At 36.2% G+C, this 14266-nt stretch overlaps 1 protein-coding gene across 1 annotated transcript in view; it reads right to left on the bottom strand.

Moving 5' to 3' along the window:
* The window catches only part of TECPR2 (tectonin beta-propeller repeat containing 2), a 47116-nt gene that overhangs the window by 13873 nt on the left and 18977 nt on the right, over positions 1-14266 (bottom strand). The window contains exons 12-17 of the mRNA XM_026698531.2: positions 13348-13528; positions 11746-11887; positions 8369-8609; positions 7400-7489; positions 6120-6353; positions 2743-2891 (exon numbers count right to left, since the gene is read on the bottom strand). Of these exons, the coding sequence (XP_026554316.1) occupies positions 2743-2891; positions 6120-6353; positions 7400-7489; positions 8369-8609; positions 11746-11887; positions 13348-13528 (1037 nt within the window). The remainder of the gene's footprint in view (positions 1-2742; positions 2892-6119; positions 6354-7399; positions 7490-8368; positions 8610-11745; positions 11888-13347; positions 13529-14266) is intronic.

Here is a 14266-nt window from a genome sequence, read left to right as displayed (position 1 = left end):
TGGAACTGAATTAGCATAGATAATTGGTTATTTTTGAGATTCTTGAAAGCCAGTGTAGAAAATCAAACTTTCAATCAAATATAACCGGTGATTTTAAAATGTGCAGTTCTCATAAAGTAAACTAGCCAGCTTGCTTATAATTTTAAGAAAAACAGAATGGGTTATAGTGTCATAAAATCCTAGTTACTCCCTGCATGACATTTCCTGTTCTCAATTTATCAACAATACAAGCAAGATGGAAAACAAATGTATTATATTTGTTTACACATGGGAGAAAGCCATCCTATAACCATCACCTTTGAAGGGAATAGATCACATTCTTAATAATGAGCCTCCATTTAATTACCAATTATTTCCCAAGCCAGATTCATCAGCCGAGGTAAGAAACTTGAGAAAATTTAACCAAAATGACACTAGGTTTATGATTTGTATCAGTATGGCCAGCAGAACGTAATTTTGGAGTGTAAAACGAGTAAGCAAATGTCTTCATTGGCAAATTGATTTGTAAGTTAGGAAATACATCAAATGGGGAAAATTATACTTGCAGAGCTTCATATTTCAAAGAAATCCTAGACTCTATCTGCACATCATCTCCATCACTGTGAATATGACACAACATAATCTCAGTCAAAATAATTGACTTTCAATATAGCCTAAACGGTTCAGTACAAAGTATTTGCAGGTTAAACAGCAGATTAAAGCTAGCAAATTTTGGCACATTATTTATTTAGACAAGATAATGTTGCATTTTCAAATTTACATGGAATAGCACCAGGTGTTATTATATAAACACATTTTAATTCTGGAAAATAAAACAATTGCTTGTTCACCAAGATTTGTTTTATTTGCTTTGTATTGTTATTTGGCAAGAAAGCAAAATCTTATTTCATTTATTGGGTTTATATGCTATTGAATCAACTCATGTGCTAACAAAATAAAAGAAATAAAACCACTATGAACCAAGTTATGCCTTCAAGTCATAACTTGGTTGCTTTGGTCACTGCTTGTCTCCTTCAACCTGGGGGCATAGTAATCACTAGAGTGAGGTGCAAAGTGGAAATCAATATTCTCTCTCTTCTGTTTTTCTATCTGCTTACCTCTGCAGCGAATAGCAGCTACTAACCCTTACATATGCAGAACAAAGTAAATGATGACATAAAAGAACATATGACTGAAATGGCTTTCAGAGTGTATCTTGATTTTGATGTGAGAAAGCTCTAAGGGGCCCATAGGCAGGGAAAAGGAGAGAAGAGGGAGCCATTAACCCTCTAGCTGTTAGGAGGAGTCATGCCAAAGAAAAGCAGTGCTGCTGGTGATTTAGGCTTTTAGGAAATACTCAGGCTTCAGGGACTGGATAATGTTTCAGGTGCTTTAATCAATGCCAGTTATATCAGCAGGTCTGCTTGGTATTTTCTTTTTCAACATTTTAGGTTGCCTTGAGTGTATTCTGTATCAGCAGTTTTAAACAGAAAGTAATCCCTGGATTATAAGCCTTCACTTAGTGGATGTTCAAAGTTACACAATAAGTGCCCCCTAGCATTTGCAAACAAGTCCCGAAACTACGAATGTTGCAGCACCGCGGCAGTTGTTCACCCTTACAAACAATCACTCTGCAGTTCCGCCCCTCTGATGCTCCATTTGGGTCTCCAAAGGCTTCGCCTGGCACGTTGCAGGCCGAAATGGAGCTTCTGAAGGGCGGGTCTTCCCCTCAGAAGCTCTGTTCGGGCCTCATGTTCCCCACAATTGCTTCCCCCCTCAACCAACCTGCCACGCCAGGTCACTTAACTTGAGAAGATCTAGCAAGCAGTCTCCTCTCCAGACTCTCAGCCGCAAGCACCCCTCTGCAGTTCCATGTGGGCCTCCACAGGTCTCACCCAAAATGGAGCTTCTGAGGGGTTGATCCAGCCCTCCGTTCAGCCCTCGGTGGACCTCCCCTGGCCCATTGCAGGCTGAAATGGAGCTTCTGGGGGACAGATCTGCACAGCTCAGAGGCTGGAGAGGAGACTGCTTGCTTGATCTTCACAAGGTAAGTGACCCGGCGCAGCAGGTTGGGGTGGGAACCAATTGTGGGGAGCATGAGGTATTTTAGTGGGTCGGGGGGCCATGGGTGGTCTTAGGCAGATGGGCTGTTCCATCAGTAGACCATCCCCATGGCCTTCCCCACCTTGAAATACCTCATGTGCATTTAACAAGCCTTGTATTCAATTAGGGAATGTGTGGGCAAAAGGAGGAAGTGATCCCGTTTAAGTTATGAGATTCACTCCTACGAATCCTCAGATTACAAACGGAATGGGCAGGCTCCATTCCATTCAAAACTCAAGGATATTGATGGTCAAGCTTCAAGAAATTTTAGTTGTTATGTCACAATCTGTGTTGCATTCCCATCATCAGGCTAGTTAAAAAAACAAATGTAAAAATTCATCAAATTTCCATATGCAAACCAGGGCATTCACAAACCACACTTCACATTCTTGAAGCATTTTGTTCTTCAACACAGAAAAATAACATGTATATGAATATACTTGGACCTTGAAATTACATGTGGAAGTCAAGCAGAATATCACACTAAGTGTTCCAACCCAACTCCATTCTGACAGTGTGCCTATTCAACAGAATTTCTAAGCTCACAACTTTAATCTTCTTTAACATCTTTAGAACCATAACGTAGAGAAATGCAAGACCCTTTCAACAAAATACCAAAAAATGACTAGTTGAAAGTTGAATGAAATGTGGTTATTTTACCTGGATGGGAGGCTCGATCATTATCCATGCAGGCAGCATCAAATTTGGATTCAGAGGCTGAGTTCCAACTCTGAAATAAATCCCACCACAGCTGTCACAGGCCCAGATGTGCTGATTTCCACATGCTAAGCTTATAAGTTTTACAGCACCTAAATAGAAATGGGGGATTTCAGTTAGTTAGGCTCTTCAACTGTGATTTATGACACCAATTAGATTTAACTTACACATTTATTGTATTCTGCCCTATTCCAGACTAATAATTTCAGGTGACTGGAGATAAAATACTCTTCTCCAGTATGCTATGGCCAATTTAACATACAATGAAAAAAGGAATCTAAGTACACCTTTCCTGTCATCAAAAATAATTTGGCCATCAGACTTGTTAAGCAAAAACCAGTGCTTTTAATGTGCTCTCAAAATGCCAAATGTGCCTACCAGGCCCAATGTTGGACACTCCTATATTGAGTTATCTAGAATGAACCCTTCTGCCTTCTTTTGACATTCTTTCCACATACAGAACCTGGAGGGAGAGGGGGGCAATTGCTTTACTATTTGCTTTACTGAAGAGGTTTCTATACTTGCAAAGGAATTCTCACATGAAATTCTCTTTCACTGCCAATAATAGATAAGCTTACATTCCATTTCAGATTACCTTTACAAGCTGAATTACAGTGTAATTAGAAAGCAAGTATGTGACTTTCGGGACTATTATTAACATGCCTTTTTAATGTAGAAACTCCTGTTTATTGAAGAATCTTAGGATAATAGAACATGCAATGTAAAGGAACACAATTTGTTGCATAATTAAGAGATACAAGTTTTCACATGAACTCAAGTGAACTCCCTCTGGAAGACAGCTAAGCTTACAAAGTCTCTAAATACATTTTAATGTTTCACATTAAATAATGGCTAGCAAATAATGGCTGCTGATGCGATCTATGGGATAAATATCTCAAGATTAGTTACTTTTTCATTTCCAGTATACTAAGCTAATAAGAACCGCTTATCCTAAAGAGCTATAGGATTCACAGGGCATGTATTGCATTTTTAGTTTCATTAAAACAATAGCGTCAACATTTTGCTGCTTTCTCTAAGAGTGAAATAGAAAATATAATGATGCAAAATAACTCTTCCCAGTTGTTCGTTAATCTTCCAATAACCAAATACTTGTTTCTAGAAATGTCAGCCTGAGTGATTCTTTGTTCTTTAAAAGCCATCACTATTGCATTCATTTTTAAGAAACTGAACTATTTATTTTTAAGAAACTCAAGCAGTATTTCGCATAACCTTTTCAAATATGGCAGGATGCAGGAAATGAAATCCCACGTTAATGGCTTTTCCCCAACAACTGAGTTAAATGCTATCCACCGATGGTTGAGCTGACCGAAAGGCCATAGATAATACCTTACGTGCCTCTGCTCTGTTTTATGTATTATGTGAAAAATAGCATCAGGTTATAAGAAGAGACAACTTCCTGAGTGGAAATTTTGAAGACATTCAGTTCCTTACACAAGAAACCAATCGACTATGAAGCTAAACAAGCTCTACCAAGCCAAATGGCAAGAACTCCTCTAGGTCAGTTTTTCTCAACCTTGGCAACTTTAATGTGTGTAGATTTCAACTCCCAGAACTCCACATCCAGCATAATTAAAGTTGCCAAGATTGAGAAAAACTCATCACAAAAAATATGTAAATAAATTGCCTATTCTTGTGGTGTGGGTGTGGGTGGGTGGGTGTACATATATGTATATATTAGACCAAGGAAAGAAGAGTGCCACATCAAACAACTAAGTGGAAGAATGAAATATTCTAGCTACATGGCTAAAGATAAAGTCTTAAAATGAATTTATCAAAACTGGATTCAAATCAAATCAAATAAAAAGGATATGAAATCTTCGCCTATTTCTTTATAATCTCTTAAATTCTGCCTTTATTTCAATATTGTTATACAACACCTAATCAGTCAAAAATAATTTGAAAACATTAGGATAAATTTTGTATTGATCTAACTTTCAGCAGAGCTATTAAAAATCACTTCATTGCTTGATGGACAGTTGATGGTTTGGATCTAAAAATGCCAAGATTTTTGGAACAGAGTCACATATCATCTCCTCTGCATTATTGGGGAGTTATTTACATACACAACACAATTTGATTTCCAAATATATACTTATTGTGGAATATTTTCAGCTTCTATTCTCACTCCAATTTTGGGTGTTTCTCTTACAAAAACTGATGTGAATTATTCATCCAGATAATCATATGTTTCTGTTAGCCAGCACATTGCCAAAGTCCATTTGACTTTATTGCAGAAATTCTAAATATAACAGAGCAAGTTTAATTAAGTCACATGCTATGATGACTATTCAAGTACACGAAGAACTGCCTGAACAGAATTGAAATTTCAAAATCCACTGATCCACTATGCTAATTCTCTAACACTTAATGTGATTGAACCAGAAATGTTTTCTTGATATTGAACTAGAAAACTTTTTCAGAAAAAAAAGGTAAATGGTCATCTTTTATATAAAATGATAGACAAGCACAGAGATAATGCTGGGCAGTGAATATCAATATTAAAATGAACTATGATGCTTGATGATACTTCTTGAATCAGTTGAAGTGTTAACGAGTAAACATTCGCTGTGTCAGAGATGGACTCCTAGGGAAATGATATCCAGAACCTTTATTTGCTTCGACAATGTTATTCCTGCATTATCTCCCTACTCCTCTAATCTAAGTAAAAGGTAACAGGGAATCTCTACATTTCGGGGCTTTTCCATTGATTCATCAAGTTCCACTCCAGTGTGCAACTGGGATTTTGAAATATCTCCACCTGCATCTGTGTTTTGGTGGTTAATGGCTACTAGTGGAAGGGAAAGAGACGGTGACAAAGAAAAGAGTCCATTGACAAAAGATACCATGATACTTACATTACAATCAGATTTCAACTACATATTTTAGGCAGCAAAAACAATAACTCAATAATCATACCCAAAACAGGACGTAACTTGTTGCTGTGACATCATCATCCTGCTTCCTGAAATCATTCTCTTCTAAAACACAACTGGTTGTCTAGTTCATTGTCTTATCCTTTTTCTGTAGCCAGTACGATAGGAATTTCAAAAACTGTTGTGATCATTTATCTACATTTTACCTACTTACTTATTTATTTCTATCCCGCCCTTATTATTTTTACAAATAACTCAAGGTGACGAACATATCCAACTCCTATTTTACGCGCAACTATTTAAATTATTATCATTACATTTCATACATCAGAACAATTCTGTGTGTGAACGCTTAATTATACAGAGAAAAGAATCTAATTACCTGCATTTCAGCTAAGAATTTTCTAAAGCTACAATTAGATTTACCTAATTGAGTAAGGTCCAGTTTGGTCCAGTGCATTCCTGTTGGGCAATTTGGTGAAAGTGTCCTTATGAAGACCTGCCCCAGATTATTCAAGCTCCATATTGCATCCCGGCAAGCTGAATAATATACCATTTCATTATCAGAAGGGAGCTGAACTGTTGAAGGATGGAACTGAGGATTCTGATCACCAACACAAAAGAGATCCTTGCTATTTTGGGACAACCATAAGAAACTTCCTGAAGGAAGGATAAAAATTATAAACTCTATATTCTTTAGAGACCTTTATAAAAATTAATCAGTATTTGTACATAAAGCTAAATCTGCATTCTAAGATTGCATTAATATAATTAGTATTATCTTCATAATGTAGTTAATTCACTTCACAAATACTTGAAAACCTGTTTAAACACATTATAAGTTGTTTTAAAGTTATTCCTATATTCCATTAAAAAAAACAAGGCTAAGAAAGTATTTAAAAAATTGTTCTTTCAGATCAGTGGCTGTTTTATCCTAGCATTCTCTTTTCCATAATAACTAGATGTTTCTGGGAAACCAACAAGCAGAGCACAAGTCAATACAAACTGCTGATGTTGATCATATAAGAGAGGATTCATTTTAAATTTATAAAAAATGTATGCAAATGTTTCATTCCATGGTTTACCTTATATAAAAGCATTTATTTTATTTCTAATACTCAGGAAATAAACAAAAAATTAGTTAATTACCACAATACATTGGCACTGATCTAAAGTAAAACTGTTAATACTGAATGTGAGCAGAACAATCTTAGGCTATGCAGCACTGAGAAAAATAGAGCAATATAAAAACTTGATATATCTATAAAACATGAGACTGAGGGTTATGCAGTTAAATATAGAGGTGGTAAGATATATAAAAAGTAAATGATAAATTCTCAACCTACAGTTTTACTTGATCATTTATTAAATGTAATATATGGATTCCTAGTGAATCAATGGTTTAAAGGAACTGGCAAGGATGACCTTTGTAAGTTCTTAAATCAAAGTGCAAATTAAAGGCTCAGAGTAAGAGCACGAATTTCCAATTTTGAATTCACCTTCTTCTTGCTGTGTATTAATTAACTTAGAACTAAACAAGTTTTTAAATTACCCAGTTCCAATACTATTTTATGGATAAACAAAATGATAGCAAAGATCAATTTACATGTTTATTCTAGCAGAAACACATGAATATATTTTATATACACACACACACACACACACACACACACGCACGCACGCACGGGATGGGATTTGTTTTTAACCTTCTTTTGTTGGAGCTGCAGAAGCTAACACAAAAGCCCATTTTGTAGCTGAAGCAGTGCCCCGAGGCACAACATTATTCCAATATGTACCTGAAAAAGAAAACAGGAAAACCATCAATATAAAAACAACCTCTGTCCCATGTCCCAGTAATGTCTTAACTACATTTTTGTTCATTAAGTTTTTATTTTAAAGAAGAACATATTCTATATTCCTGGTTTCAATTTTCACTTTGATCTAATAATGACAATTATTAAGCATTCAGAGAAGAGGTTCCATTCATACTGAGATAGTCCAACCAGATAGGATTAATTGAACCACATATAATTGAAATAAATATAGAATGGGGTTTCAGGTGAACTGAAAATGTCCTAGATAGAACTCAGTCACATACCTCTACCACTCACTTCTTTTATATGTTTTTAAATTTAAAATCTGGAAACTCAATACAACATGCATACATTGTATTTGTTCTTGGTTTGAAGGCACATGATGTAGTGACCTCACTAAATCTAAGCAAGACTGGATCTGGCCAGTACCCAAACGAGTAAGTCTGCCTAGACATTCTTTGTAAGCTGCTTAGAAGATTCTGGAGGAACAAAATAATAAAAATGTTAATATTTAAAATAGAGATGGCAAAACTGTACACTAGGCCAGGGGAATATATGCCAGGAAGAAAGCATTAGACTCTGCATGCTTGGCTATGATACAATCAAATTCTACATGTTTGCTGATTCCCACATGCCTCTTCCATTCACAAATTGATATATAAGTTGGCAGCATTCATTATGCCCAGGAGTGACACAATGGACAAGATATTATATTAACCACCACTGCTCAAAATAAATGTGTCCAGACACTTTCTACTTTGAAATAATTGGTAGGAATAAAATCATTGCTAAATGACTTTAGATGTGTGTATACCAACAGGTTAAGTTTAAAAGTAACCTCAGCAAAAAAAATGCACTTGCCTATGAGGTTTCCCTTTGCTACATGAAATTCATTCTTCCCAGAGGAAATCCAAACACCGCTGCTATTGACTGCAAGTAGGCTTGGTTGACACTGAAGTTGTTGTGACCAGAAAGTTGTGCGCAGTTTGTCTGCCACTTTCTCAACAGGAGCCTGGGCTGCTGTTGCTACTGTTTGTGTTGCATGGATTATTGTCTGGAAAAGGCTGCACTGGTCAAACACAACATAATCAGTAATGCTTACCTGGGAGAGTAAAAGACATAAAAGGACTAATTTAGTTTCAGAGCACATTAAGCTCTCTCTTGATACATCACAGGAAAACTCCAACAAGAGGAACAACTTCTTTTCAACAGCATATAGCCTTTCATCATTCACATTTTCAAGAAACACCAATCTATTTCTTCATGTGGAGTTGGAAAAATTTCAGCTTTGTAACTATTCTATGTATTTTTTTTTTTTGTTTGCTTGTTAAATTTATTTGTTGCCTTTGGGGCTATTCTAGGTGGCTTACAGTAAGAATAAAAAAATAATAGAAAGGAAGAAAATGAAAGGAATGTAAATAGAGCAGAAATAAAATATAAACAATAAAAAAGAACAAAATGAAAATTCATCGATATAACTGAAAAGGTGAATGGATGGATGGATGGATGGATGGAAAGCAAAATGTGGAGGGGGGAGGAGGAAGTAGAGTCTGCCATCAGTCCAGCAGGCAACTCCCACATGGAACTCCTCATTTGGTCCCCAGCCCAACCAGCAGAGCCCGGTCTTTAGGCTCTTGGGGAAGGATAGAAGGGTGGGGACAGATCTCACCTTAGAGGTAAGATGTTCCAAAGGGCATCATAATTTTATAATTCTGAGAATAGACATGCAAAACTGTATCATTCAAAGTTCTGGAAGTCTTGCATGTGACTTATTTCAATTTCACACTTTGGAAGTAGGACAGTAAAAACAGTTGTAAGTTCTACAGTCAGCTATGTGGTGTGTTAACAAGAACAATCAGTAGCTTGGAAATATCCCAGCTAATTTAATAGTCCCTTTAGAATAAAAGATATGCCATAAATATTCAACGAACTAGAAGCTGCATTAACAGCAAGCAGTCCAACATACCTGTTTTAAAAAAGGACAAATGAGAGGACAAAAATCCTGTTTTTGACAAGAATCCCTAGATAACCCAATGGGTCTAGCCAATTAGATGGAAAGTTTCCAAAAGATGTAGCCATCTTAAGCCATGGAAACCATCGAAAAAGTAAATGAGTGACAGAAATTAAGTTTAGGAGGCATTTCTCAACCTAGTAGCATCCACATGTCACAACATACATTACTGGCAGAAAATGAAGTTAATTCATCGTTACGTTGATAAAGGCTATTCACAGAGAATGCTTCAATGTGAAATTAAATATTTAATTATCTGGGAAGGGGTTTCCTCAATTCAGTCTTGACTCTTGGTAAATACCTGAATAAGTCCCCACAGGTTTCTTGGCAAGAGTTCAGAAGTGATTTGGCACTACCTGCTTTTGAGGGCTGAGGAAGAATGACTGGCCCAAGGTTCAAACCTAGCTGGCTTTGTGCCTAAAGCAGGACTAGAATTCAGAGTCGCCTGGTTCCTAGCTACACCACTACACCAAAATGGGCCTCACTTTTTTTCCTTTTACTAAAGTCCAAATACAAAGTTCTGGGAAACAGGAAATACCCTCTGAAAGATGCCTTGAATTCAAATCTTATTTTGCAGGAGCTACAGAAAAGGGCCTTCTTCTATGTGGCAAACATGGCAGTTATTTATTTGTCATGGCTGACAGCTTAACAGATTTAATAGATAATCAGAGTTGGAAGGGACCTTGTAGGTCATCAACCCCCTGCCCAAGCGGGAGACCCTACACCATTTCTGCCAAATGGCAGTCCAATCTCTTCTTGAAAGTCTCAAGTGATGATGCTCCCATACCTTCCGAGGGCAAGCTGTTCCACTGGTTGATTGTTCTCACTGTCAGAAAGTTTCTCCTTATTTCCAGGTTAAATCTCTCCTTGTTCAGTTTCCATTCAGTGTTCCTTGTCTGGCCTACAGGAGCTTTAGAAAATAGCTTGACCCCTTCCTCTTTGTGGAAACCCCTCAAATATTGGAACACTGCTATCATGTCTCCCCAGGTCCTTCGCTTTACTAGACTAGCCAAGCAACCGTTGGCTGCAACCGTTTGTTGTATGTTTTAGCCTCCAGTCCCCTAATCATCCTGGTTGCTCTTCTCTGTACTTTTTCTACAGTCTCAACATCTTTTTTATAATGTGGTGAACAAAACTGGATGCAGTATTCTAGGTGTGGTCTTACTAAGGCTTTATAGAGTGGTATTAGTACCTCCCTTGATCTTGATTGTATCCCTCTGTTACTACAATTTAGGATTGCATTAGCTTTTTTGGCGGCTGCACACTGCTGGCTCATATTTAGCTGGTTGTCCACTAAGACTCCAAGATCCCTCTCACAGTTACTGCTATTGAGCCTGGTTTCACCCAGCCTATATGTGTACTTTTGGTTTTTCTTGTCTAAGTGTAGGTCTTTACTTTTCTCAGTGTAGGACTTTATTTTTTTTTATTATCTTACATTTAGTAAATCTGTAAAGATGCACCTCTTTCACCAGACTTCGTTATAGAATTTCAGTATTTTATTATTTTAATCTACATTCTACATTGCTATGTTTTGCTTCATTTTACCCTTTTTAATAAGGTAAAATTGGTAAATTTTATATGGTAAAATTGCCAGAATATAGTGAAAGGGTATAATATAAATACGTTATTATATTGATCATTGTTATTGTTATTACAGCATTCTAATATATGTATTCCTCTATAATGTCTAAAGGAATGTTATCATTCTGAATGTGGCTACAGTTTGCTTTACAATTTGTAAAATAAAGTTTATAACTATTAGTTTTGCCACAATGTTTATTTTCTGTCTGAGAATTGTATTCTTGTCCCTTTTTTGTTTTCTTTTTGAATTGTTCAATTAAAGTAATTAAACTTAGTGTTCAATTGAATGTTACTACTTTTCTCTTGGTAGAATATCAGGACTCCCTTCCCTCCCTTCCCTATCAGGGCTAGAGCTCCAGTTCCAGAATCTGATTATAGACATAATACAGATTTATAAGTAGTATCCCTACAAACAGAGCAACAAGACAACCAATGGGTATCTAGATTTAATTGATAAATGAAGCATGATTTCACCACTATCTTAGGAAGGTGAACTCTGGCACAATATCATTTATGGGTGTTCCCCAAATCTACGTCCTGTGATCTTCTGTCTAGGACTGAATTCAGGATATTATTAGGAATGCAAGTAAGAAATCGCTACCAAATAACCCCCCTTTCTACTGGAAGTAGAATAGGAAATGCCTACTTGCCACCAGTGGTTGTTGTCCCCTTGTGGCTTCTTTGAAACAACACCAGTTCTAAACCATAGATTTCCATGAATATCTAAAATCCAGATGGTCTGCTGGTCTCCAAGAGTAATACACACTGGCTCTAGACCTTGCATTTCACTGCAAAAGCAAGCAATACTTGTTTTTTTTTCTATTTATACAACCAATTCCTTAAGAACTTCTGTCAGTTTACAAGACTGAACATAACATCATTAAATTCAAAACACAAATATTGCTGTGTGCCTGTTACACTATCCTCCACAGTTTTAAAACTGTAAATATTTAATGCTAATTAAAAGTTCATTAGAAAAGCTAAATTTTAATAGCCTTTCTGAATCTCTTTAGGGAGAGTGCCATCTGGATCTCGGTGAGGCAGGGGGATATCTCCCAATATATATTTGAACAGTACCCAGAAGCCTATTGGAAGCCAACATGTTGGCTGTAAAGCTAGTGTTACGTGAATTAATGGATATCAACATTGACCATTGTAGCCTGCAACAATGGTAGATTCCAGACAGTTTTCCAAAACATCCTAGCATAAAGTACATAAAATTGTAGTTGTGAGTTCTAGAGATGATTAGAATTGTTGCCAGGGCTTATTAACATTCTTACAGAAAATATTCCTTTCTCCTTTTAAAATAATACCAACCATAGCGGAATTCCATTGAATTCCCATTCAATTTATTTACAATTCAATACATTAAATTCAAAATGGTATGGTATAATTTATTACTTTAGCCAATGGACACAACTTAATATTTGCAGATATATTTTACTGAAGAAAACTGAAACTTACATTCCACCGATATCAATGGACTATAACAATGATTGATCATACCGCTGCTCATTTTAAAGCTATCCAAACACTACTTAGTGCAAATTAAGTACTGCTAAATTTAAACATAATCTAAAAAGCTAATCAATTTGCTCAAGTCTTACAAAATCCAATAGCATAAGCAAATATACAACTGTTAGCAGCCTATCATGAACAATTTGCAAAACTTAGCGATTCTGGCTTTCCTTGGATCTGAACTGATCATTCACAGAAGGCCTAAAGACCTGGATCTTCCCCCAAGCACAGAGCTAGGATGAGGTTAAATCAGGTCAAGAATTTGTTTGGTCTAATGCCTGGTGGAAGGGTTGTTCTATTTTTATTCCATTTTTTAATTAGTTGTTGGGACCCAACATAGAAGCCCTATGTGAGATAGGCATTCATTAAGTTCTTTAAATAAACGAATAAAATTATCTGGATCTAGAAGCCTAAGTAGAAAACACGTATGCAATTCTGATTATTAAGATGTAATAATAATTGTGTATGATGAAATAAGTATATGTTAAATTGTATAACTTAATGGACATTCTTTCCTTCTTTTGCCAAGTTTCAAAACATTTACCATTTAACCCCACCCCACCCCAAAAAATCAATAAAGCCTGATGTCCTGGTTGGGAAATTCTCTTCCCATGTGATGTAATATACGTTGTCTAAACACATGCAAGTCCAAACTGAGATGATGAAAATGCTGGTCCTTGCAAAATCAAGAACTATTACAGGACATGCCTACCGTTTAGAGACTGTTTACCTTATGATATCACATTTCCAATGCTCTCCTTCAGGACAGAAACTGCTTACACCTTCACGAAAGAGAAGCACACGCTGCTCCGTTAGTGCCCAAATTATATTATTTCTGGCTGTAATCTGTGATAGTTGATATGGACAGTCTACTTTTACCGCCCTGGCACAGGGACGATCCACACTGAGGCCTTCAAATAAAATACAGAAAAGCAATATGTGCATCACTTGTTTAGTTTTTTAGTTTAGTTTTATTTCCTTTCTATATAATTTATAATCTAGTTAGAAAGATAGCTACCTCTGTTTTTGATGTTATTGTATTTGACCTATACCCAAAGTATTTTCCTTTAACGTATTTCTCTCCTCTATGTAGCAATAATTCTTTTCTATTGTTATCCAGTTCATTCAGTTACTTAAGATTGTTTGAGAATCAATCTAATGGGAAAGTACTGCAAGATAAAACTAATACCTTTATAATTACCATTTACAAGGAAAGAAACATAGTTTTGGCCAGAATTAAAATGCAGTACCTATATTTTTAAAGCCTCAATCTTAAATTCCTAGGTTCCTCTTCAATGTGCTTTTTCTCACATCTGGATATATCATGCCCTGTTGAAAGTATACTTAGCACATATATTTCTATACAACTGCATACGCATGTTATACTTATATCTGTATCAGAATTTTTAAACAGTATAGAGAAAGCAGGAAAGCAACATAACCTATTCTCATCAGCACGGCTACAAACTTCTAAGCAGCAGGAATTTATACTTGGGTAGGACTAAGATCTGGAAATATTTTGCCGCTAAATTTGGCCACTGTATGTGATCAAATATAATTACTGGACCACATATATACTACCACAGCAGGGGCAAAATATATAATTCCTCTCCTCTTAAATTTCATTGCAATCTTTGATAGAGCTTCCA

Source organism: Pseudonaja textilis, chromosome 1 (genome assembly GCF_049901715.1).
Source record: "Pseudonaja textilis isolate UNSWEBS1 chromosome 1, rPseTex1.2, whole genome shotgun sequence".
Classification (NCBI taxonomy): domain Eukaryota; kingdom Metazoa; phylum Chordata; class Lepidosauria; order Squamata; family Elapidae; genus Pseudonaja; species Pseudonaja textilis.
This window is presented reverse-complemented; position numbering and strand designations above follow the sequence as displayed.